This window comes from Cyrtonyx montezumae, unplaced genomic scaffold (assembly GCF_038088225.1).
Source record: "Cyrtonyx montezumae isolate F1298 unplaced genomic scaffold, pur_monq_1.0 scaffold_14, whole genome shotgun sequence".
In the NCBI taxonomy this organism is placed as follows: Eukaryota; Metazoa; Chordata; class Aves; order Galliformes; family Odontophoridae; genus Cyrtonyx; species Cyrtonyx montezumae.
In genome coordinates, this window is record NW_027071870.1 from 4,482,915 (window position 1) to 4,508,262 (window position 25,348).

A 25,348-nucleotide genomic window follows, 5' to 3' on the forward strand; every position below is an offset into this window, starting at 1 on the left:
GATGTTTATGTACTGAGGAGAGTCTAACACCAGCTTTCAAGCATAGAGGCTATTCCCTGTAGTGAAAGGTGATTTTTTATTTAAGTCACTGCCTTGTTAAAGCATCATCCTCTTTGGTACAGAAGCAGCCCCCAAGTTGTGGGAGGCAGCAGAAGTTAGTGCAAGAGTACACAGGAAAGGAGCATCAGGGCTTATAAGCTTAACAGTGGCTAAAGACACAGGAGAGTAGGAAAAAGTAATGTTTGTGTATAAATATACCTTTAGGATCACCTTGAAATCTCTGCTTTTTGAATACAGAAATAAGGTCTGCAGCACTTTAGCACAATGATACAGGAGTAATGTCTCTATAGAGTACTATAACCCTTTAGTGCAGCAGATACATGTTACCTACAGATTGATTTTTGGATTGCTGAAGTTGAAGAAGGTACCATTGCTAATAATATCTGCAGTGAAGACACTAAAAAGGAACATTAAAAGTTATTTTGTTCTGCATTCTGAGAAACAACATTCTTGTGTAGAGACAACAGAGAATATTCCTATAAAACATACTAAGACAACACTGCAAATAAAAGTTAGCCATTACTTCCATGCTGTTTTTCATATTAATTTCTGATATTTTTTCTATCTAAAAATTAAAAAATATATAATCTAAGTATATTTTTTCTTTACAAAAATAGTAACTCGAGAGACATTAAATTAAGGGAGAAAATGTGCTTTATACAAAGGTGAATGGATAATCCTATTCCATCTTGCATTAAATAAACATCATTGCCCCCCAAAAAATCATCCATTTGAAAACACTTTGTAATATACAAATATTGCGAAGATAAATTGTCATGAGACAATCCTTAATATCTCATTAATGATTACACCAAGAGTCAATGGAAGTATAAACTGTGACATTCAGAAACACTACTAACACCGGAAACACCACTAACACATTCAGAAACATCACTAACACTGATATTACATTAAAATAATATCATTATTATCCAGATTATATAAATTGGGCATGTGACCACTTATTTGTAAACTACTAAGTCAAGGTGAGAGTTTGAATAATGTCAGTTGTATCTAAGTGCTTAGCTTAGTGCTTATCTCTAATGAAAAGGGAAGAAAGAAAAAATATATCAATTCATAAGCAGAAGTTTGTCTGTTCACTAATTTCATGCAACAAAACCGTCTTGTTCTTCAGACTGACACTGCCATCAGCCTCATCCCTGAAGAGCTGCCACAGATCACTGAAGCATTTCTTCATATCATATTTACATCTACACAGTACTAATTCTCACAGTACAAACTAAAATCACTAATGGACACCTAAGAAAACAAGACAGCTAATAGATCTGTTTTAAAAATCCTTATGTAGGTTGATTTACAGAAAGAACATCAAATCAGGTTTCTCACATCCCAGCAGAATACTCCAAACTCTGGGCTTCTGGAAAGCTTTTCATTTGCTACATGTATTAAACGACCACCATGCCTGAAAGGCAAATTCTGCAGCCAACCGCACAGAGAGAGCAACAGAGGGGTGGAGAATTTGGTCCAAGTTCTGATCAGGTACTGGGAATTCTCCTTCACATTAACTGAGGAAATGTCACTTTGAAAACACAGAAACATTTCTTTCTCAAGTTTCAGTTCAGTGACAGCAGAGTGCCCCGTTTACCAGCAAGCAGGCAATCCCACTCTACAACAGCATGAAATCATTATGAGAATCTGCTGGGAAATACCTAATGCAGCTTTCAACTTCCCCAGGTGGTCTCTCTGTATATTGATTTTCCCTCCTCAGGCCTATTCCTTGCCTGGCTGATTTAAATTCCCTTGTCTCGTGGCTCCTTTGTAGTGGGTTGGAAAATTGTTTGCCATATGGTCTAAGGAAGGGAAAAGATTCTCCATTTCTGCTCTGTTGTGAAGAGCTGGGAATTGCCTCTCCCATCTCAGTATTCTGCCTCCTCCCTTCCATAAAAACAGTTATCTTCAGCAGTGATTGTAAGTGACATTCAGAAACCCCAGGGAAAAATATGGATACATATTTCCAATACATTAACAATCCATTAAAATGTTGCTTAAAAATTACAAAGAGCATTTAAACTATCAGACTATTAACACTACCCTAGTAGTCACACATGTAAAAGTTCCTACAGATGGCTTGTGTTTAAGATCACTCTATTGCTGGTGAGGGTGTTGATTTTCCATGCACTCTTACAAAATCATAAATGCTTTGGTTAGGTAGTAGCTGAGAAAGCATGGACTGAGGTCTCAAACATTGGCCTCTCAGCCACATAAAATATTTAGCTCCTCCTGTTTGGTTTTCCAAGGACAACTGAGAGACTGCCGCACTTTGAAAAGAGGGAGGTACACATTCCTGGAACATAGGATGCAGCAAAAAAGGATTTTAGATCCAAGGCCAAGTTCTTTTTTTAGGATCTTTGCCTGCAGCTCCCACTGAAGCCAACCAGAACTACTAATGTTCATCCAAGGGCAAAATTTGACATCTAACATTTATTTTATGCTATACACAAGTCTAAACAAGGAAAATATGAAATATATAAATAAAAATCAGTTATTAAGTCTGGATAAAGCAGAACTGAAAGCCAGCAATTTTCCAAGTACAGAAGCATAATTTCACAGAATCATAGAATGGCTTAGGCTAGAGAAGACATAAAAGCCCATCCAGTTCCAATCCCCTGCCATGGGCAAAGCTGCCCCTCAGCAGCTCAGGCTGCCCAGGGCCCCAGTCAGTCCAGGGATGGGGCATCCACAGCAATCTGGGCAGTAGTACCAGTGCCTCACTGCCCTCTGAGTAAAAAATTTCTTAACATCTAACCTAAATCTTCCCTATGTTAGTTTAAAGCCATTCCCCCTTGTCCTATCACTATCAGTCCATGCAAAAAGTTGGTCCCCCTCCTGCCTGTAAGCTCTCTTCAGGTACTGGAAGGCCACGGTGAGGTCTCACTTGAATCTTCTCCAAGCTAAACAAGCCCAACTCACACAAACCTTCTTCACAAGAGAGGTGCCCCAGCCCTCTGATCACCTTAATGGACCTCATCCAGACCACTCCACATCCCTCCTGTACTGAGGATCCCAGGCTTGGACACAGTACTACAGATGCTGCCTTACAATGGCAGAGCAGATGGGGACAATCTCCTCCCTCACCCTGCTGCCACCCCTCTTTTACTGCAGCCCAGGATACAATTGGCCTTTTGGGATGCAAGAGCACACTGCTGGCTCACATCCAGCTTTCTGTCCATCAAGATCCTCCTCTACAGAGCTGCTCTCAATGAGTTCTTCTACCAGTCTGTACTCGTATCCAGGATTGCCTTGTCCCAAAAGCAACACCTTGCACTTGGCCTTGTCAAACCTTGTTAGGCTCTCATATGCCCACTTTTTCTAACTGTCCAGGTTCCTCTGGATGGTGTCCCTTCCTTCTACTGTGTCAACTGCATCATTCAGGCTGGTGTCATCAGCAAACTTGTTGGAGGGTACACTCAATCCCCATGTGCAATCCCATTAGAACCTTCTCCTTCTTTCTGCTAGAGTGACACAGCTGACACGACACTAGTATTAATACTTCCACGAGCTGTCTGAACTCATTTATGTGCAGAAATACTAAAGGACTGATGAGTCAGTGGCATAGAGAACTCCTCAGGACTTGCCCATTCCCCAACCATTCTCCTGTCAATAAGGTAGCATGATGGTGGTCTTGCTTCGCTCTATGTGCATAGGAAGGAATTTATATCATCAGAAACAAGAGGTGAAGGGATTAGATCCACTCACCTATTTACATGACACACAAGTAGTTCTGAAAACAGTTTAAAGCTCCTTTCAATATGACAAAAAATATATATTAAAACATCCACAATGTTGATGGTCAGCTTGAATACTTTTCTTGTTCCTGCTGGTACTGTAAAGCATCAGCATGTTGTCTGTTACTGCTTTAATTTTTCCATGACAGAAAGAAGTATAGAAAGAACTAAATAAAAATAAAAATAAATCTCAGTCATATTATATTAAACCAGCGCAGTTAAAGCTAAATATTTTCTTATGACAAGCTTGGCAAGGGCCAAGCAGAAATTGCCATGTTTTTCTCATGTTTGTTTTCAAGAGAAATGTTAGTTGCTCTTGGGAATTATCTGCATGATTATCAAGGTACAAGAACTGAAACCAAAATAAAAGCAGAGTATCAGCTTAAAAAAAAAAAGCCACCCCTTAGAATTTATCTGCAAAAGAAATAGCAGTTAAGATCTCACTCTATTCTGCTGTCAGAGTATCTCCTTTACACAATCTCTGTATCTGGGGAGGGAAATGGGACAGAAGTGGTAAGCAGACAACTTAGAAGAAATCTGCTAGGTTGTAGGTAACCCAGTACTTCTCCCATATAAGAAGCCAAGTCCAAAATATGCATCACCTATATCACTTTAAAGTCTGTGCTCTCAGACAGTGTCTAGACAATTCTGTTGTAAACAGTCTTTCCACACCACTGCTAGGAGAAGCAGCAACACAAGAATTACTCAGTCTTAAGAGCAGACATATCTCTAAGGAGAGAGGAAGAGCAGAATCATAGAATCATAGAGGTTGGAAGGGACCTCGTCATCGAGTCCAACCCCCTGCCAAAGCAGGTTCCCTACACCAGGTCGCACAGGTAGGCGTCTAGGTGGGTCTTGAATATCTCCAGAGAAGGAGACTCCACAACCCCCCTGTGCAGCTGTGCCAGTGCTCCATCACCCTCACCGTAAAGAAGTTCTTGCGCACATTCGTGCGGAACCTCCTGTGCTGCAGTTTCTGTCCGTTCCCACTTGTTCTGTCTGCACACACTGCTGAAAAGAGTGTGGTCTCACCACTTTGTCCCCCACACCTCAGATATTTATAAACCTGGATCAGGTCCCCTCTCAGTCTTGTTTTCTCAGGGCTAAAGAGACCCAGTTCACTTAGCCTTCCTTCATAGGGGAGATCCTCCAGGCCCTTCACCATCTTTGTGGCCTTTGTATACATACATGTGTGGGTGTGTGTACCTATGTTTATTTAAAAAAGAAAAGGATAGAGAAGTTACTTTAGTTACTAATACCTATGCTATTTGTGAAGAGCTTTTGGAAAATACATATTAGTTTCGATTCTCTCACATTCTTTACCTATTTCCAGCAGAAATATACAGTTAGCTAATAGATGAACCATTTTGGTCTAAACAATCAATTTTACAGAATGGACCAATTTGAAGGCTATCTCAGTAATTCAGAGAGAAATATATATATCAATAAACTATCTAAAGATTGTCATACTTTTTTTTCTTAGATTGAAGACATTTTCTATACAAAGTCCAAAAACTCAACAGAAGCCAAGAGTGCTTGCAGTCTTTCAAAATTAACTGTCATTACAGTTTACGGGGATATGCAGTGAAGTTTTCATCCTTGCTCATCCTTACATGAAATCTGTTTGACCATTTACATGATATTTTAAAGAAGGAAGAAGATGAAATAAGATGTCTCAGAGTTAATGACAAATTCTTGTTATGCTTTAACAATGAGCCCATCCAGGAATAAGAGACTGAGAACGTTTAGAGAGAAATTATTATTATTATTATTATTTAAGTTAACAGGTCACTTAGAAAGAAATATCAATGTTTTTTTTAAAGTTCTTAAGCTATTACATACCATTCAGACCTGCACAGGCATTGGGATAGTTGAGCTCCAGCTTATCAGAACATTCATTATTAATGCCTTCCAACCCAACCCATTCTATGATTCTATGATTTTAGTATATACATGCAACAGAATGACAACTTTTGAAACACATTCTGAAAGTGCAAATTACATTTTGAAGTGTAAGTCTCAGAACAATTAAGCCATTTAATGATTAAACAAAGCTACAGAAACATTTTATTTCCTCCTCGCTGTTTTCACCATTGTAACAGGCAGTATCTCAATTCCCAGTGTACAAGTCACCAACTGGCAGTCAGTACAAAGGAGGTCTCCAGGATGTTAGTGATGTGCCCTCTGCAACACTCTGAGATGTAATCCACTCCTTTCTGGCCCAACTATACAGAAGTATAGGAAACTTCAGGCAGCAGATCTGTACATTTGGGCATAAAGTGATTTGTTTCTGCTGTTCAGATGAAGCAGGATTGCAATGAAATTGGACTGGAATGACTTTCACAGCTCAAATCCTCCAAAAACACATGCTAGAACCTGGACAACAAGGGAATGGCAGAAAGTCATTAGGATCTGCCCTCAGTACGTCAGATTCACAGCTGTAAAATAACCTTGGTCATGCCACCAAACATGGAAAGTAAGAATATTCAATAAGAAATGATGAACTGCATTCTTTTGTGTTTCCACAGCCTATTTAAAGAGAGAGGCAAAGGGAAGAACAAAGCACAAGTATAGTGTAACTGCCTAATTCCAGCAGCAACACATCACAAACTTGCAGGCCATCAGAACATTATTATATCTGTTCCTACTGCAAAATTTCTAGCACACCAGAAATCCATTAGCAGTGATTTTCTGGCAAAGCACCAAAGAGAAATACATCCTCTTATACCAAAAGATCAAAGAATGATTATGGATAAGTACAGGCTAAGGATCAGCAAGCTCACCCGGAAAATACATTGTAATATAAGGTTTAACAGCTCTTGTAAAATGAGAAAGACAAAAGAAACCCTCTCGCTTTGTACCAAAGCAAAGGCTGTGAACATATGAATTAAAAACTCCGGCCACCATATTTCATTAACACTGGAAATATATTTCAATTAATCTCTCTAGCTAGATTTGGCAGCTTCTTTCCAGTATCATATTCAGTTTGTTTTTGCAGTTTCTCTGCAATATCATGGCTTTCAATTTCTACTTACTGACATGCAATTTAACAGAACGAACTACAGTAAACCTCATTTATTCTTTGGCTAATTTCTATGAAGCCTCCCCTGTGACCAAAGTGGCCAGAATTTCTGCACGGCAGAAATGCATTGATAACTCAATGCCTTCAGCTAGATCCCTTTCAGTGAAGTCAGTGAGAGAAATCTGTTTCTTACAATTAAGTAAAAACAGAGACGAGGGTAAAGCACATGGCAACATAATAGAAAGCTCCTTGTCCCTTCAGTGACATTTAGAAATAGCTGTCTCTTTAGGAGGTGAAAATATATCTGAATTTTCTTACTTCATTATTCTGAAAACATGAGTAATTCCCAGCACGGAAATATCACATCAAGCTCAGTTTTTTCTTTTCTCTCAGTGTAACTTCATTGACTATCTGAATTTGACAAACCAAAGGGAAAGTGTGACTCATTACAGGAGCAACAATAAGCAGAGAGACAATTATAATTTCTTGCTGCCATCAAGGCTCTGCAAAAAGGAGGCTGAATGGTGCCATGAAGAGCATCATGTCTGCTGTAACTGAGATGCTCTGTAGAGGGACAATGCTTGAGATGTGCTTTTCTGTCTGTCTGGCTTAGCCAGAAGAGCGTATACCAAAAATACACAATCTTCAAAAAGACCTTCAAAAATCAAAATCTTCAAAGGGGAGATTATTATTTTTTTTCTTTCAAAATAATATACTAAGTAATCTTATGGTACATTTGATAACACATAACCAGGGGCTTACAATCTGTTATGCCCTTCAGACGTGAATATTTCCATTTTGTTCTTCTGAAGGAAATCTCCCAACCTTGATATTTAAGCCAGTCTTCAGTGTGTCCTCGGGAGGGCTCTTACTTTAAGGGATGAGAGGATATTAATTACATAAATGACCTAAGAAGGATCAAGAGTGCTATTAAAATGAAGTTTCACATAAGCACGTAAAGTTATATCAGTAGGTGAGAAAGGTACAGCAAGCTCTTCGCCATAGATTCTGTAAATCTTTCTTACAGCATAAAAAAGAAACTGCAGTCCCTTCTTCAGTCAAGAGAAACCTATCTGCTTTCACACACATTTTAGATACAGCAAAGAACATTATCTTCGCCTAAAAATGACCAGTCCTCCATGTGCCATACAGATATATGTATGTGTACACGAGCCTGAGACCAGACCTACAAAACACCTCTTGTGGAGCACTACATATTCATTCTAAAAACGACTTCCACTGAAGCTGGCAAGTCAGAGAAAAAAAAATACACTTCTGACCTGGTTGAGGAACCTAAGGAAAGCCCATGACACACCTGCCTGCAGGTTTTCTAGTGACTCCAAACCAGTTATATACGTCTATCCCCTCCCCAGTAGCCTCCAGAAAGGAGAGCTGATGTAAGATTGGCAACAATTAATAAAAATTTATTTGGCTATTAAAAATCTGGATTTTAAGTGCTTTTATTACTTTAGAGAAAGAAGGAAAGAGCAAAAATCTTTCAATTCACCTTTTACTCCTCAAAAAACGGGTAGAAGCCCTATTTAGAAGAAATATCTCTTTGTAGGTCATCTTTAATAAAAGTAAAGACTGATTCTCTTCCTTCATCTCACTGTTTATCACACCAAATGACAGCATTTTATTTCCTTTGGGATGGAAGAAATAAAGTAAATGGAACAGAATGAGGACATATGAAAAATACTTCCTAAAATTTTGTCTTTTTTTTTTTTTAAGGAATAGAAATATTATCATGCAACCAGTCCCTCAGCCAATTAATAAAGGAATCTTTTCTGGCCTACACAAATTTATGTGTATTACGCGGTACTACAACCAAGTTCCATACTCTTTAATTAAAACATTTGATAAGAAAATAAAAATGAATTAAAAAAAAAAAAAACCTTTTCAATAATGTGCCGTAAAACAGCCCAATGTCTCAGTGTTTCTGCTGAGCTTGTCTAATGAAACAACTTTATATATTCATACAATGCAAACTGCTCTGTATTTATGTAAAACCAAAACTGCAATGCCTTATTTAATGAACACTATAAATATGGTATCTTTCATTGCTAGATTCATCTGCTGCCATTTCATAATGGAACTTGGGGAATAAAGAAATAAAATGAAATAGGAAGCAATTAAGTGTTTGAAGAATTTCAGAGACATGCTGAGTTCTCTTCAAATCAGAAGATTATTTAAAAGGAACATCTGAATACCATACAACTGAAAAAAAATGGGGCATAAGATGGGGCATTACAGAAGCATGGCAGTAACAGAGTATCTCAGACGGTGCAGTTCAAAAGCCTGGACCGTATCAGACTGCAGCTGTCTGAGATGGGTGAAGATCAGGTTATGGTCATGTCAACCCCAGCTTTAATCAACAGCAGAAACCTCACTGGGTTACCTGCAAGGAGTGAAAGCTTCACCAATCAGCTTCTCATCTATCCAAAACAACTTCTAATGTGCCCATTGACAGCTCACACTGTACTGGCAGACAGTAGTGCTTGCATGCACAAATCCAGCATTATTATTGGCCAGGTTAGATGTAGCATATGATAACAAATACCTTACAAATACTGCCCATTGATTCAGCATCTGAATTAAAAACACATTCCTGAAGTAGAACCACTGTTCTGAGTGGAAGTGGGCTGAATTTCTTATTCCTTACATAAGAATCTCACAGAACTGAACACAATGCTTTTGTACACAGACGTTCAGTCACTCTTTAGGTCCTCCAGTTCACCCTGGAAAGCCTAATCATAGAATCATAGGGGTTGGAAGGGACCTCGAGAGGTCATTGAGTCCAACCCCCCTGCCAAAGCAAGTTCCCTACACCAGGTCGCACAGGTAGGCATCCAGGTGGGTCTTGAACATCTCCAGAGAAGGAGATCCACACCCCCCTGTGCAGCTGTGCCAGTGCTCCGTCACCCTCACCGTAAAGAAGTTCTTGGGCACATTCGTGCAGAACCTCCTAATGATTTTTACAATTTTCATTCTCCTTGTCTTTATTCCTGGTGGTATGCATCACTTGATTCCTTTCCTAGAAATGGGGATTCCAATGCATTTTACTGCTTCTCTGAAGCTGCTACTGGAGCCCCAAGCTAAAAGGTCTGCAGCACTTCCACTGTTTCCACTGGAGCTATTTTTAATGCACAGACAAAAGGTCACAATGCCAAAGCAGTTCTCAAGGAGAAATTAAAAAACAGGACAGAGGACTGGACAACAAAAGCAGAGGCATAAGAGGGGAACTGTATCAGCAGGAAGGCTGCTGACTCACAGAGGAGATGACATAAATGACAGCACAGAAAATATCTGCTACTCACACTGCAATTCCTGCATTTTTGTATTTACTATCACCTCTGTATGTCTTACTCTGACTAGCAAGGCATATGTAACAATTCATAGGACAGGAGTAGCACTGGAACCACAATGGTCTGAGAATATAAATAACGACGATACTGTTTATGAGACCAACTCGTGGCTGTGTGAATAAAAGATTTGCTTTTGTAAACACAAATTTTATTCCAGCTGTTAAACCAGAAGCAAAAAAAAAAGTAGAAACAGCTGGAAAGGTCAATGTTTGGTGCTTTAATATTTACAGTAGTGGTAGTAATGTATAAGTAATCCAGAAATTCAAGTAAAAAATCTGGTGTCCAAACTAATACAATTATGATTCCATTTCAACAGTAAATCCAGACATACTTTGAAAATCAAAGTCAATTTGTAAAGGCTAAATCCAAAATCAAAAATATCCTTTCCAAGATTTCATAACAGCAAAAGATTGTTTGATAAAGTTACTGTCACTTGCAGATATTCAGCATTTAGAAGACATCCATAACCTTAACAGATTCTTTCCATAGCTTAAGCCATTTTACTTTAAAGAAGATACTACCACAACTGATCTGTCCATATGAGCTATGTGAGTACAGGCGCGTGCAAAGTACACAGCTCCTAAATTATCTGGTAATCTAAGAAGCATGAAGAAAGAAAAACATTATAGTAATATTGTAATTGCTTTCCAGAATAATTAATTGTTTTCTTCCTACACACATACGGTCATAAATACACCATAATACAGACTCGTATATTTTCTAAAATTATGTTTCTGTAAAAAACATTCACAACATGGAAAGACAGTTTATTCAGTGCTGATAATCCCATATGCTTTAATGACTCTGCCATAAACCAATATATATTGCTTTCAGTATATGCAATTACTTTAAAGTGGTAAAATACTCTTTATCACATCAGTTGAGAGGAAAACAAATGATCTCTTCAGAAACTTTTTTAATGAGTTAGGAAAGTACCTAAGAGGGGATGCATAGATTTTGTGTACACATAGAAATGTTTTTCATTGTTGATATTCTTAGAAGTCACAGATCATTGAGCTTTAAGTGGTATTTCAGAAACATCAGGGGAATTCTCTTGCAGGTGCTCAGAACTGTGTTACAGTGATGCACTTGGAAGCAATACAGAAATGAAACAAATTACATTTTTGTGTCTTGGTATTAACCAGGGTGGCAGGAAAGCTCTTGCAAGCGTTTTCACAGTCATCAGTTAAACTTTCCAGCTTCCAGTCCAACTGAAGGCAGTAGTAAATCCGTGCTGATTTCAGCACCCTTCACCAACTAAATCTACAATTGCTCTAAAAGATAGATGCATCTCACTGACTGAATCCCCAGTCCACTAAAATCATTATCCTAAAAATCCTTCTCTGTAGCAAAGCTAGGTTTTCAAGAATAATGTTCACTAGCTACAGAAAATACTGGGGACATATCTACATATCCTCAAGGCCAACAGAGACATCCATATACATTTCAGAGATGGATCTCAGAAGACTATTAGCATCAGCATCACCATGACAGAGTATATCAGTGAAGTACAGGCTTTGCATCTCGTCAGCACAACACACATAAAAATGCTCTGTATGTATACACATTTTGTTACATGTGTACACTCATCTCTCCCTTCCTCCCTTCCTTAGGAGTTGTATTGTGGTTTTGGTTTAACATCCAAGAATACATTAGAAGTCTGACTCTAAAAAGAAAAGTTACTGCACTGCTCCTCCAGTATTAAGAAATAAAATAAAAAATACAAAATTAAAATTGCAAGTGCTTCTTACAATGGCTGTTTATGTCAGTGCCAAAGGTTTTGATCTGCACTATTTCGGATCCACCCAAGGAAAAACTCTGTTGTCCCATTTGTAACCACAATCTCTTTTATGGCAGCGCTTAAGAGGTGAATTAGTAATGGATTCATGTGCCCTACAAATACCTCAGAGCATCCAGGAGCAGAGGCTGAGGGAAAAAATAAAATTTTGGTAATAATACTAAACTTTTTAAAGCTATTTTATCATTTTAAAAATAAAAAGAGTTATCAGAAAAAAAAAATCATCTTTTCCAAAAGAACTCTTAAGCATAATTGAACATTATATAGAACAAGTTAAAGGAAGGTAGTAACATTACTAATATTCAACATAGGATTATAGAAATCTTTTCTTGGCAGTGTAGCCTGAGAATCTGCCACCATAGTTAGGAACATTTATTTTCTTATACAGGATTATGAATTCAATAGTAAAAACGCTGATATACTGACATGAAAGAAAAGAACCCTTATCTACTGAACAGTGCAGTCTAAGTTTCAAATCAGGAAGTTGGAAAAGGAAAAAGGGAAAGAAAAAGAATTGGGAAAGTCTGGCAACTATGTGAATAAGCAACCAAATGAAGCTTTTCACCCTGATATAAAAGTAAAAACAATTTGTGCATATACTGTAAGAAAATAAAGGTACATCAACTAGAAATGAGAAGGTTGTGCTACCTTTGTATGTGACACTGACGAAATATAGTACTGAGTTTCAGCAAAGACACTGATAAACTGGAGAGGTCAGAATCAAGAGGCACAGAAAAGGACTTAAAGATTTCTCCCCAAGATCCAAAAGCCCAGCTTATACTCAACTGTAACAAAAAGAAGACTGATACGTTACAGGTACCAAGGCAGGAGGAAAATTCAATGCTGCAGAGCTTTTTCAGCTGGAAGTAATGTTAAAACTTCTATAATTGAGGGTAATGAACTACTAAAACAACTGTCTTGATAAATTCTTCACTCCTACAGTATTTTGAAGCTAACTTAGGGAAAAACAAACAAAAACTACAAAGGCAGAAATCCTAAAGTGAGGTACTACAGAGATAATTAAACTGCATTCTCTCTAGCCTGAGAATATGCTTTGAGTTATGTCTTACCTTTCCTTGTCTTTCAGCCCAAACAAAATTAGAGTCACTGTAGAACTGACATTTCTCTTTAAAAATAAGAAAAAAAAACCTATAAACCATTGAAAAAGAATTTATACAAAACACGCATTAGTAAAACATGCTAACATGAATGGAAGTGCAGAATAACTGCCTCACAGTGAACAAAGTCAACCTTTGGATTTAAGCAACAAGGTTAGGGAGGAAGTGTTCTTTAAGCCTGGTTTGTAATTATGACCATACTAATTTTTCCACCACAAACTGAGGGAAAGACGAATGACTTTTCAAAATGGGATTGTGAAAGAACAATCCCACTTGGACTGCTGGGGATCTGATCATACAGCATGTGATAAAATTCACTCGAATCACAAGTCAAAGAAAATTAAAAAATACTGCAAAACATCAACCAGAACCTCACTCAGACTTGAACCTGGTCTGTATCGTGCTACCTACAAATTGGCACTAGACATTACAATTACATTTTCAAGGCATTTTTCTATGGTGCAAAAAGGCATTACTTTAAATTCCAGTGGACAGTGAGCACAGCTGGGACTGTGCAGTAAAGGCATTAATCATAACAAGTTTGGGCTAGACTTTAGGGAGATCCAAAACATCTTAAAGGAAGATCTGTTCCTCCCAATGTTTGATCTGGCCACCACCTTACCACATCCAGTTACCCCAGCAGTCACCTGCATTCATGTCAAGAAGTACAGATGAGCAGAGAAGCACAGAACTCGTGAGGGAACCAGAAATGTAAGAGTCAGACATGGTGCCACTGCATTTTTAAAGTCATGTCAGGAACCTAATCTTTTTGAATGCCATGCAGCCAAATGTTTATGATTTAGAGCAAATTTAGGAATATGTTTTTCATTTACAGCTTACATGACACTTTGATATTAGTGTTAGAGACCATTTGCCAAGAGAAATTACAGGCAAGATTTCAGCATTTTGTCTTATAAAAAAAAGCTGGCAGTTGTCTGTCAAGCTGCCTTTTACTTTGCTTCTGTTTGGGGCATTTTTTTATTAAGTTTATAATCTGACTCTTTAAGGTTTACAAAACTCTAATTAAGAGACATTTCTCATAAAAATTCCCCAGAAGGAATGAGGAATGTCTGTATCCTTCTCAGCAGAAGCCCCTAAAACCATTCAATGTCAAGGCAAAATAATAAATTCCTGGAGTGCCAGGAACCTTCCAGTATCATTAACTAGAAATAACTGAAGACTGGAATATATAAAACTCCTATCAGCATTTTCTGAAGGACCTTCGTTGATTTTGCCTACATTTTGATAAGCTAGGAGAAAAAAGCATTTATTTTCCACATATAAATAGAATGATTGCAGGTTCTGGAAAATTCACCTTTTTGGAGATCTGTCAGCCTTCTGGATGTCACTGATTATCATGACTACAGACTTACCTGCACTGCTGATGCCCCTCTGGGATGCCAGGAGGAAGAAAAGCATATTCAATCCCTACAGAGGGTGATGTCACCAGGCCCATCTTGCCCAATCTGCTTCTTCACGGATACCTTTCCACTAGCACATGGATTACCATTAACCTGAGAACCTCACACTCACAGTGTTCAGACTCACACACACACAAAAAAATAAAAAGAGCCACAAACATGGAAGGGCTCCTCTCTTTGCTGCAGCACAAAGAGCAAGGACATGTGTGAGCAGCTGGATGCTCCAGGTAGCTTTCTCAAGGCCACAGGTCCCCTCAGCAGAACACTTGGTATCCATCCCGAGCCTACTAAGTAACCACAACTCAGGCTCAGGGAAATGTGCTCTACCCATCCCCATCACAGAGTCACAGAACAGCTTAGGTTGGAAGGTACTCAATGGATCACTGAGTTCCAACCCCCCTGCCACAGACGGGGCCACCAACCTCCAGATCTGGTACTACACTAGGTTGCCCAGGGCTCCATCCAACCTGGGCTTGAACACCTCCAGGGACAGAGCACCTACAACCTCTACAGGCAGTCTGTTTTAGCACCTCACCACTCTTTGTAAAGAACTCCCCTCTGATATCCGATCTAAACCTTCCCTCTTTGAGCTTAAAACCATTCTGCCTTGTCCTGTCACTGTCTTTCCTTGTAAAAAGTTGATTCCCCTCCTGTTTCTAATCCCCTTTTAAATATTGGAAGGCTGCAATGAGGACTCTTCACAGCCTTCTCTACTCCAGGCTGAACAAGCCCAGCTCCCTCAGCCTGTCTTCATAGCAGAGGTGCTCCAGCACTCTGATCACCTTTGTGGCCCTCCTCTGGACCCTCTCCAACAGCTCCACATCTTTCCTGTACTGGAGGTCATAGACCTGAACACAGTACTCCAGAAGGAGCCTCATGAGGGCACAATAGAGAGGGACAATCACTTCCCTGCTGGCCATCTCTTTTCTGATAGAGCCCAAGTTACTATTGGCCTTCTGAGCTGCAAGAGCACACCTCTGACTCATGTTCAGTTTTTCATCTACCAGGACACCCAGGTCCTTCTGCACAGGGATACTCCCAGATATTTCTTCTACCAGTCTGTATGCATATCTGGGATCATTCTGACCCAAATGCAAAATCTCGCACTTTGCTTTGATGAAATTCATTAGATTCACATGGGCCCCACCTTTCAAGTTAGATGAGGTCCCTCTGGATGACATCCCTCTACCACACTGCTCAGCTTGGTGTCACTGGCAAATCTGCTGAGGGTGCAGAAGACAAAGGGGCCCTGAAATGAAGGATGATGCCGCAGCAGGGAAGGATCATGGCCTTCTGTTTTGCATGATGTGGTCACCACAAAGCAGACCCAAGGTGGTCACCCTCTGCAAGGCAGGACCTGTCCTCAACCCTGGCAATGCTGCAGTTCAGGTCTCCTCAGGCAGACATACACAGCACCAAGTACCTCAGAGAGGCTTTCAGAAACATCCCATTTCCTGGTGAGCTCTGCTCTGTAACTGCATAATTACAATACAAGACAAGAGTAAAATGCTCACATGGCCACATTTAACAAGAATTCTGCACAGAAAAAGGAATGGCCATTTGCTGAGCCATAGACGCTATTGTGACATTAAAAGCTTCAAGAGAAAGGAATTAATAAAAGAATAAATAAGCCCACTCAACTACTATGCAGGCCATGCACAGCTCAGTTGAGAGTCAGATCTAGCCATGTGCAGGAGAGAAGCCTGCAAGCAGCACCAGCCAACACAGGTGAAGGCTGAACATATTAACAAAGATGGCCAGAGAAAACAGCTCCATTAGATGCAATTTTAAGCACATAAAGATATTCTGATGCAATGGATTCATAAAAACATGGTGCAACTAATACACTCCTAACCTTTGCCTTTGTGATTGAACCTCTTAAGTATACAGCTGATCCAGTCTGAAAGCTTCTTTGTAAATACTTCAGCTCACTGAAAAGGCAAAAAAAGTTGAAAAAAAAAACCCACTATCTATCTTGAAATAAAGCTTACTATGGAGACACTGTAACAACTCGGGGGAAAAAAAATGAAAAAGAACAATAATATATGTGGAAAAAATAACATCAATGGAAAAATGGAGAATATATTTTAATTATCAGCTTTCAATAGTGGTAGTATTTTTTATTACTAACTGAGGTAACATTTGAATGTAATGTGAACAGGTTGAGTCTCACAATGAGCAAGAAGAAAGCATGCAGATGTCAATGTTACATTAGATTGTCATACTGTAATGCCCACTAGAAAACTGTTTTTCCTTCCTCTTACTTGCATCCAGGACTGGCCAAACACTTCCATCCTGAGCCTCAGGTTTTTTCAATTCCTCTCCTCAAATGTATATTAAACATAAGAAAGGATTTTACCATGGAGGACAGCTTCAACATGGTTTTGATATTAGCAGAGGTTTGGTTAAGCGAATAATTTTTCCAGAGGGAAACTGAAATCTCAAAACTAGCTCCATTTGAGCACTCAACTACTTCTCAGTTACAAAGCTAACATGGGCCAAATGTAAAAGCGAATCCTCAAAAAAATCGTATTTTTCTGGTAGGGCCCTTAGAAAATACACACAGAATATAATAGGAAGAGTAAGAATTACAAGAGAAAAAAAAATATATAGTTTTCTGAATAAAACAGATTTGTCCACAGGAATAATAATTAGGAATACAGTCCAAATGTTTCTCTGATATTCTTGGCTTTCTGTTTATTTGATGATCTGCAAATGTTATTCCAGAAGCAATTTAAAGGTTGATTTATTACGATGATAGAAGCCAAACATCTTAATTGCCTCATAGCCTTCTTGTTTTTGTTCTGTGAAAGGATTTTTTTCACATTAAAAAAAGTCTTGTTTCTCATGAAAAGTTCATATTTTTTTAAAGCTGGGTTCTGGGACTCTTAAGAACAAAGGTAGGTTTTGACAATCTCAGTTATACAAATACTGCTTGCATGTCATTGAAGACAAAAGAAAAGTGACATAAAAATAGGATCTACCTCAAAAATAAAAAAATATCCACATAAAGGGAACCACTGATGTTTATAAAAATCACATCCCAAACTGTTTTCTTCATATATCACTCAAAAGTGTATTTATTCTTATTACAATGACCTCATATTCATACTGCAAGGAGAATTCTAAGCTTTCAGAAACTAACTGTGAACACAGTACTAACCTGCCACGCAAAGAACAAACAGGTTTGTACAACCTACTATCAGCAGTGTACAACAGAGAACAAAATATTGCACACAAAGTGATTATTTCAAAGAAACACTTCAGTGTTGTGGACTCCATGCTTCTTAAAGGATTTCTAGAGAAAGAATTTCCTGTTTGTTAAAATGCATTTGTTGCAAAAATCATTCTTCTAAATCAGCCTCTTTCCCTTCCCTTCTAGCAGCACAACATCTCTTCCCTCTGCAAGCAGCAGGAATTCACATGTGGATTTTAACTTGTCAGCACACATAAAGTGACTGCCACTGTTTAAAACGTGTTTAAAAGTGGGGAAAAAAAAATGAAGAAAAAATAAAAGAAGACAGAAAGTGGCTCCTATTGCAACATCTATAGTTCATCTCTTTGGTAGAGAAACTTGTAGCAACTAAGCAGTTTGCATCTTACACCAAACCACATAACTTTATGTGCAATTACCAAGAGCTGAATTACTTAACCAAGCATTTCCATTTAATATATCACTTATTTTCTTTTCATTTTGGAGGAGGAAAGTAAAGTATTTAAAACGGCTGCGCTAAAAGGCTACTTTGAAAACTCATTATCCAGAGCTAAATACCAGATTTCATTTTAAGCTTACTATTGTCCAATCTTTTCTCATCATCTGAAGTTCACAGTGTGTCACTGTCTTATAATGCCTCTCTGTTCCCAAAAGACTGTAAACACATCTGAGGAAACTTCCTTCGCCACCACCCATCCCATTCCTTTCTGAGGATTAGCTGTAGCATTACTGCTGTATCTCCAATACTTTATCCTTGGTTATTAAAAAGCTAACAATTTTCAGCGACTCCATGTTTTAATATCCAGTGAGGTTCTGCAAAAGTATGGTAATTTACCTTTATAATAAACTGAAAGATTGCAAGTGAAATTACTCAACTCCAGCGTTAGTTACGCTACAACAGCTAGCATGTACGAACAGTAGGAACTCGAAATCTACAATGGTACTTGAGGAAATAATAAAAAAACTTCAAGTACGTTACTATCAATTAATTCAATACCTAAATATAGCATTTGTGCCTCAAAAGCCTCTGTAGAACACTGATATCTCACTGGAACCAGGACCTGAGCGACCACAGAGAAAGACACAGAAATGACACAGTCCTTACTTACTGGTTTAGCGTTACATCTAGGATGAAGGATGACCCAAAAGCATCAACCTGGAAGCTGGCTCGAGCAATGTGGGTAGACTGCAAAATGGAAAAGAGAGGAATTGGTATTCAGCTACAACACAACATACCATGCAGGTTTCTCAACACAGAAGGTAATTATATTTACAAAGCAGCAGTACTAACCAAATAAAACTGCACTGAAATAGACACAGTATCTATTAGAGTGTGTGACTTTTGTTGTTTTTTTGCTGAACTTTGAAGTTTGTTCAAGAATTCCCAACAACACAATCAGCTCTGCCATAATTATGTCCCCTCCACATTAACCCAACAATAACCCACCAATACTGTAGGAAACATTTCTTCGAAATTCTACCTCAGGCAAAATCCTGAACAAACACAAATGGGAAACTTCATCTGGACTGACCTTGTTGGTCAGTCTGGCTCTGACCCATGGAGATGAGCTGAGATGTGCTCAGTTAGTTCACGCCGGGCAGTATGCACCAGTCTCATCAATGTCATTCAGAAGAAGCTGGTATTTCAGATAAGCTCACACTAAAGCTCACGTAGTGAGGCAGGACAGACTCTGATTAGTTAATAATGCTTTCTGTAAAGCTGTGACTCACTCCCCTGTAGCCCATCTCAACCAAAAGGTTCCCAAAACTCCAACCAAACAAAACTTGGTGCTATGGAAACATCTTTTCCTTTATTCCTTTCTCTTTCTGAAATGCCTTTTCCTGAATTAATTGCTTTTATTCACTCCTATACCAAACAAATACAGGAATGCTTTGTAAATCACTATCTTCCAGAAATATAATATTTATTCCAGTAGCAGTGAAAGAAAACACTCAGTTATCCAATGGAAATGCAACACTTGTTTCCAGACCTTAAAACTCCCAAGAAACTGAACAGTGATGTTATTTAACTAATTAGTAAGAAAAGCTACTTTCAGGCATGTTGGAGCTGTTTCAGTTTGTTCTTTACTTTCTTTCCATTGAAATCTACCCATTAAGATTTGAAGCATGTAGACTGAGGGATCTAAAAGAAGCTCTGAACGACCACTTACAACTCCATACCACGCTTCCCAAAGAAGTACAATACAGGACAGTACAACTGTAACAAATGATTTATTGAAAACTCTGGGAAACACAGGACAGGATGGGATAATGTGAATCATCAAATTCACTCTCTCTAAAACTACTGGCAAGCTTTCAATAGGCATTAAATCCAGAAGAGTTGAGAATACCAGTTTGCCTGGAAAGGAACAGCAATAAAGACATGGGAAATTGAGGGAATCGTTACTTTTTTTACTATATTTTTGAGTTGCCCTATAGCCAAATTTTCTTGTTATTGTTACGTGTGGAAGCATGAGTTTTAACAGTAACAACCATGAATAAGTATTTGCAAACAGCTGATTCCTTTGAAAACAAGAAGTCAATAAAGTTTTTCTCATTAGAGGAAGCTTAGGCAGCATGTGCTGTACAAAAACACCTCCCTTAGCCACTGCACTGAACGTGCAAACATGAAAAAAATCAGGTATTCAAACTGTGGTTTAGAAGGATGCAGCAGTAACTGTAAAGTTTCTTAGGAGGCCTCTTTGTAGATATAATTCAGAGTCACATGTAATTTCAGCCATCCCTGCTCTATCTAACCTGCTTTGTACCGCAGGCCACAGAACTTCACTGAGCAGTTCTTGTAATTCTTGGATGATCTAAGAGCACCTCTTTGGAAAAAATGTATAATCTTTGACCAAGTAAGTGAATATGCCATACAGTTTATCTTATCCAAGTAAACGATTTCAGTGATGAATTACCATCAATATTAAAAACCTACTTTCTACAATATATATATGTATATTAAAAGAATAAAAAGGAAAGAAGGAAAAGAAGGAAATTTCTTCACATCACCACTTTTTTAATCCCTTACTAAGGGGATCAAGCTAGTCCAAGTGATCACAAGGCACAGCACCCGTGAGGTAACATGGGCACCCTCCTGTGTAGGGGTACCATACCAGGACCACCACCCAGAGGCAGCTAGCCCAACCACAGCCACAGCAAAAAGAACTGTCTGCAAACTATCGCAATAGCACTGGCATTTCTCTTCCAACTCTCAGGCAGCAGAGTTTGCTTTGAGTATGGGTTTCAAACTCCTCCTTTTGCTAGATTTGAACGATGAGGCTGCTCCTCACAAACAGGACATGACAGGCCAAGGACCACAGAACACAGTGTGGGCCAGTGCTGGTTTAGTCATTCACACATTCCCCTGCAGGATGTTTGCTAACCCTAGATAACCTTCATTTACCTATTTGCTCAGTAACAACCACCTTGTGATCAGAGGAATAACACTAGCACAGCTGCTCACTTTTCACTGCTACTTTATTAAATGTAAAGAACTTTATTATTGGTTAACTATTTATTAGCTACATTTGCCATCATTCTGATATATGTATGCAGAAAAACTAAATCTTCTATATCACCAAATGCTTATACTGAAGAATATAAAAACATTATTTAAATCTGTATATAGCAAATGTAGTCTTTGTCACAAAAAAAAAAACAAAAACAATCACCTATGCTATTTTCACATTAATAAGAACATAACTGTAAGAGGAAAGATGTCTGTTTTTTTTCAGTGTTTGGTGATTTTTTATTATCATTTTTTGGGGTTTGTTTGCTTCTTTGTTTTTACACTGCTAAGTATATTGCATCATATTGATTTGTTCTGGGAAGTTTCTTCCCCTGGACAGATCTATAAGACACCCAATTACAAGGCTAATGTATTTCTGAGGTGATCCTGGACCACAGTTACTGCCTGACAGATGCTCTTAATGCAGACTTATGGGAGAAAATGCCTATTAATAAATGAGAATTAAAAACTTTAAACAGATGTTGCTACCCCCAAAGCAAGCAGTGCAAACCCATGAAACTCACCCTTAAGTTTACACTCACATGCAATCAAGTATCTCAAGTGTATCTGAAATCAACTGAGATGCAAAGATACACATCTTGGATACCAAACAAATTCAGCCCTTTCCAGAAACTGCAGTCTTTAGAGACGCAAGGAATCCTTCATTCCCGTTGCAGTTCTGCATGCAGTCCTGCCTCCTCTCCCTCCTGCTCCCCCTTGCTGGCTGTGTGACTACCTGAATTCAGATCAATGTCAGAAAATTAATCGTTACTTGGAGTGGATCAGTTTTCTGCCGGACAAATAAGCTTATCCAAATAAAATATAAAGCCACAGTATGGCCAGATGCAATGGAAAGGACCTGGAGGGGACATGCAGCCAGCGAGCACAGAGGAAGACAGATTCCCCCCTTGAGTGACAGTGAACAGATCTCATCCAGCATAGCAAAAATGTGCACCTTAAGAGTAATAGCCAGTACATTTTTTAGGATAATCGTTCTTCTGAATATCTGGTAAAAAGCCACGAAAAATATAAATGGATTTTTTAAAGTCTTGGCTTCACAGTATTTTTAAGTACTGTGCTCAGATAATGGTAAAATGGCCAGCTGTAAGGGACGCCAGGTTCACAGACATACGTCTGTAAAAGAATCCAAAGAAAGAAAATCAGGGTGCATCTCTGATATCTCGTTTGAGCTCAAGTAACGAGAAAGACACCTTCAAAGGCTCCTCTAAACCACTGAAGCAAGACAATCAATTACATCATTCCGTTCTCAAACCACAGAACTTTCTCAGAAAATGTGAGGCTTTTTTAGCAACCATGGGCATGACACATCAGTGCCTGACAACCGAGTCATTACAAGGGAGTTCCTGGAGACCAGGAGAGCTGCACTCAGTGCAGAACCTGAATGAGAGCCAGGGAAGAAGGCTCCAGTAGTGTAATGGGAGAGCACAGTGCCTGTGCCCCTGAAGCAATCAAAAAAGATGTTAAATTTTAATGTCATGCAACCAAAGAAGGAAAATATCAAAATTAACTCCAAAAACAGTATCTTCAGATGCAATTTCAAGTGCTACATAAAGCATACTACCCCACAAGCTCCCCTTATAAAAAATACTAAGCATCTGATGCATCTAATACAAATACGTGGGAGCTGGCTTTGTCAAAGATCACAAAGTTTAAGCATCTGAATGGAAGTCTGAAAGGAATCAAAAGTCAATGGAGTGGAAAGTACTATTCCAAATCAGTAAGTGAGAGGATATTTTACCCGAAAGAAATATTAAAGCCTGACCCCCAGAGAAATAAAAGTGGTACACGAACCTTACTGCCAAACCAAGAGAGTTGTGATTCTGACAGTACTAAATCTCCTGATCCATGCTTCAGGGATTACTGCAGTAATAAAGAAGTCAGGCAGTCAGTACCATGCATGAGAGTTCTAAAGAAACACAACAAAATAATGACAATTCCCAGTACGGTCCCTCCAGAATCACCCTTCTGCAGAAACCAGCCCTGAGCATCTCCAAGGGGAATACATGTACGTAAACTGCAACCAAAGCACAGGACTGCAGGTTAGTGGTGAGCCTCACTGCACTAGTTTGTACCTAACAGTCGATACAAAGCATTCAGAAGACTTTCATTTCGAATTGAGCAAATATTTCAGTCAGCAGTGAAAGTTTTACAAGCTACACGCTCTTTTAACAATCTAACAAGAATTTTGAAAGGAGACGTTTTAGAAATGTTCTCATATCCATTACAATTAGTTGGATGTTGGAACTGGCATGGCAACATAATGACTAACATTTTTCCTCATTAAAAAAAGGAAAAAGAAAATTAAAAATATACTGTGACTGAAGCATGGACTTCCTGATAACGTATCTTTCTTCCTTCTGAATTATCCTGCATAAAGCTCTTAGATGCTTTTTCATAAGTTTTGCTGGAAGAGATAACAAGCATTTCCACCGAGAGAGAAGAATGTCTCCTCTGTTTAAAATACATATATATGAGAAAACCCAATCCAATTTGTATGCTCGCCCTTTGATGTAAGGAATTTTGTATTCACTACTATTGATATAGCATTGTGGTTTGTAATTAAAAGATTGTGATCCAATTTGTACACTCAAAAGAAAAGCATCAAGAGAATCAAGAAAGCAATACAGAATGTTATAGAAAGAGAGAACTAAAAACCTGTACTTCAGAGCTTGCAAGAACAACAAGGCTTTACAGCAGACACTACTTACAAAATAGCTTCCTTAGATATTGATCTAATTTGACCCCTCTATTTAGTAGGCAGACAAAAATCTCAGCTTGTTACCAACCCTTTAAGTTTGCATGAAACGTCTTTCTCTTAAATTTGGTGAGAAATCAAAAGAAATACATTGATGAAATTTAGCAAAAAATATATTAATGTTTATCTAGAAAAAAAAAAAAGATTTTGAAAACCGTCATCAAATTTATGCCATCTGGAGCTAATCAGCACACATACACATTGTGAATAGATAGGTTTCAGCCTCAGTGGTGTTGTGATGAATCCAGTTAAACAGTATAATCTAGGAGCATGTAAAATTAGAAGTTTGCTCAAAAACTTGCTTTTCTGCTTGTCTCAGAGGCAGAAAAAGAAAACTTTACTAAGAGATAAAAATCAGGCACAAGCCTAGGTCTAACTAAAGAGAAGAAATCTCCAACCCAAGGAATCACTTTTAAAGAACACAAGCAAAATACAAATGCAACATTATTTCCTCAGGCTTCCCTACTACCATTTGTAATTACGTTATTTTTATCAAAAATTCACACATTGCAGCATATTAGAAAGGGCAACATTTTTAGTTTACTTTCTTCAGCATTCTCAGAGTATTTACAGGCACTTATGTACTATCTTAATCATCATTAATAGTCACTTTTTACGCAAGCTCTCAATTTTCTCCATAGTATCTTGATTTCTACGGGGCTTTCTTAAAAAAATGGAATTATTTCATGTGTGATTTGATGAAACATCTCTTACAGCTGCCTCTCTGGGGTACAACTGATACATGTATTCTCAGGAAAAGCCAGAAATAAGCAACGTTTTTTGGAGGTCCGTATCCATTCTTGATCACAATTTGGTCTACATGCCAATGATGGGAGAGGCAGAGGTGGGGTTAACGCAGCCAGCCAGAGCACGGTGCCATCACCCCATTTGCTGCAGTGGAGCTTTGCCAGCTCTTGTCAGAAGAAGGGTCTGACAGAGCCGTAAACATGACCTAAAATAGCTCTACTCCTCATAAACACCATCGTATCTATGAAATCAGAAGCAGGGACTACTTGTGTCTCTAAAATGCCAGTAGTGATTCTTCCAGGCAGTAAAAATAAATAAATAAATCTGTTTTATTATTTATTTGCAGTTTTGAAACCAGAGGCTGTCTGCATGTACTCATAGCAGTAAAAAAATGAGTCCCCAGCGAGACAGATGAGGGGAGCAGCGGCGGGAAGAACCAGACTTGAACAAATATCTGTGTCATCTATCACGTAGATATCACCGCTGCACATCCAACATCTGGGCAGCAGCAGTGATCCATCAGAAGTCCTACAGATGTGAGGTGCTGAGCTCTGCTGGACTCAGCTGTAT

General features: G+C 38.6%; 1 protein-coding gene across 1 annotated transcript in view; it reads right to left on the reverse strand.

Moving 5' to 3' along the window:
- The window catches only part of ADAM22 (ADAM metallopeptidase domain 22), a 121,539-nt gene that overhangs the window by 87,440 nt on the left and 8,751 nt on the right, over positions 1-25,348 (reverse strand). Inside the window, exon 3 of the mRNA XM_065731212.1 lies at positions 18,854-18,930. Coding sequence (XP_065587284.1) covers positions 18,854-18,930 — 77 coding nt within the window. The remainder of the gene's footprint in view (positions 1-18,853; positions 18,931-25,348) is intronic.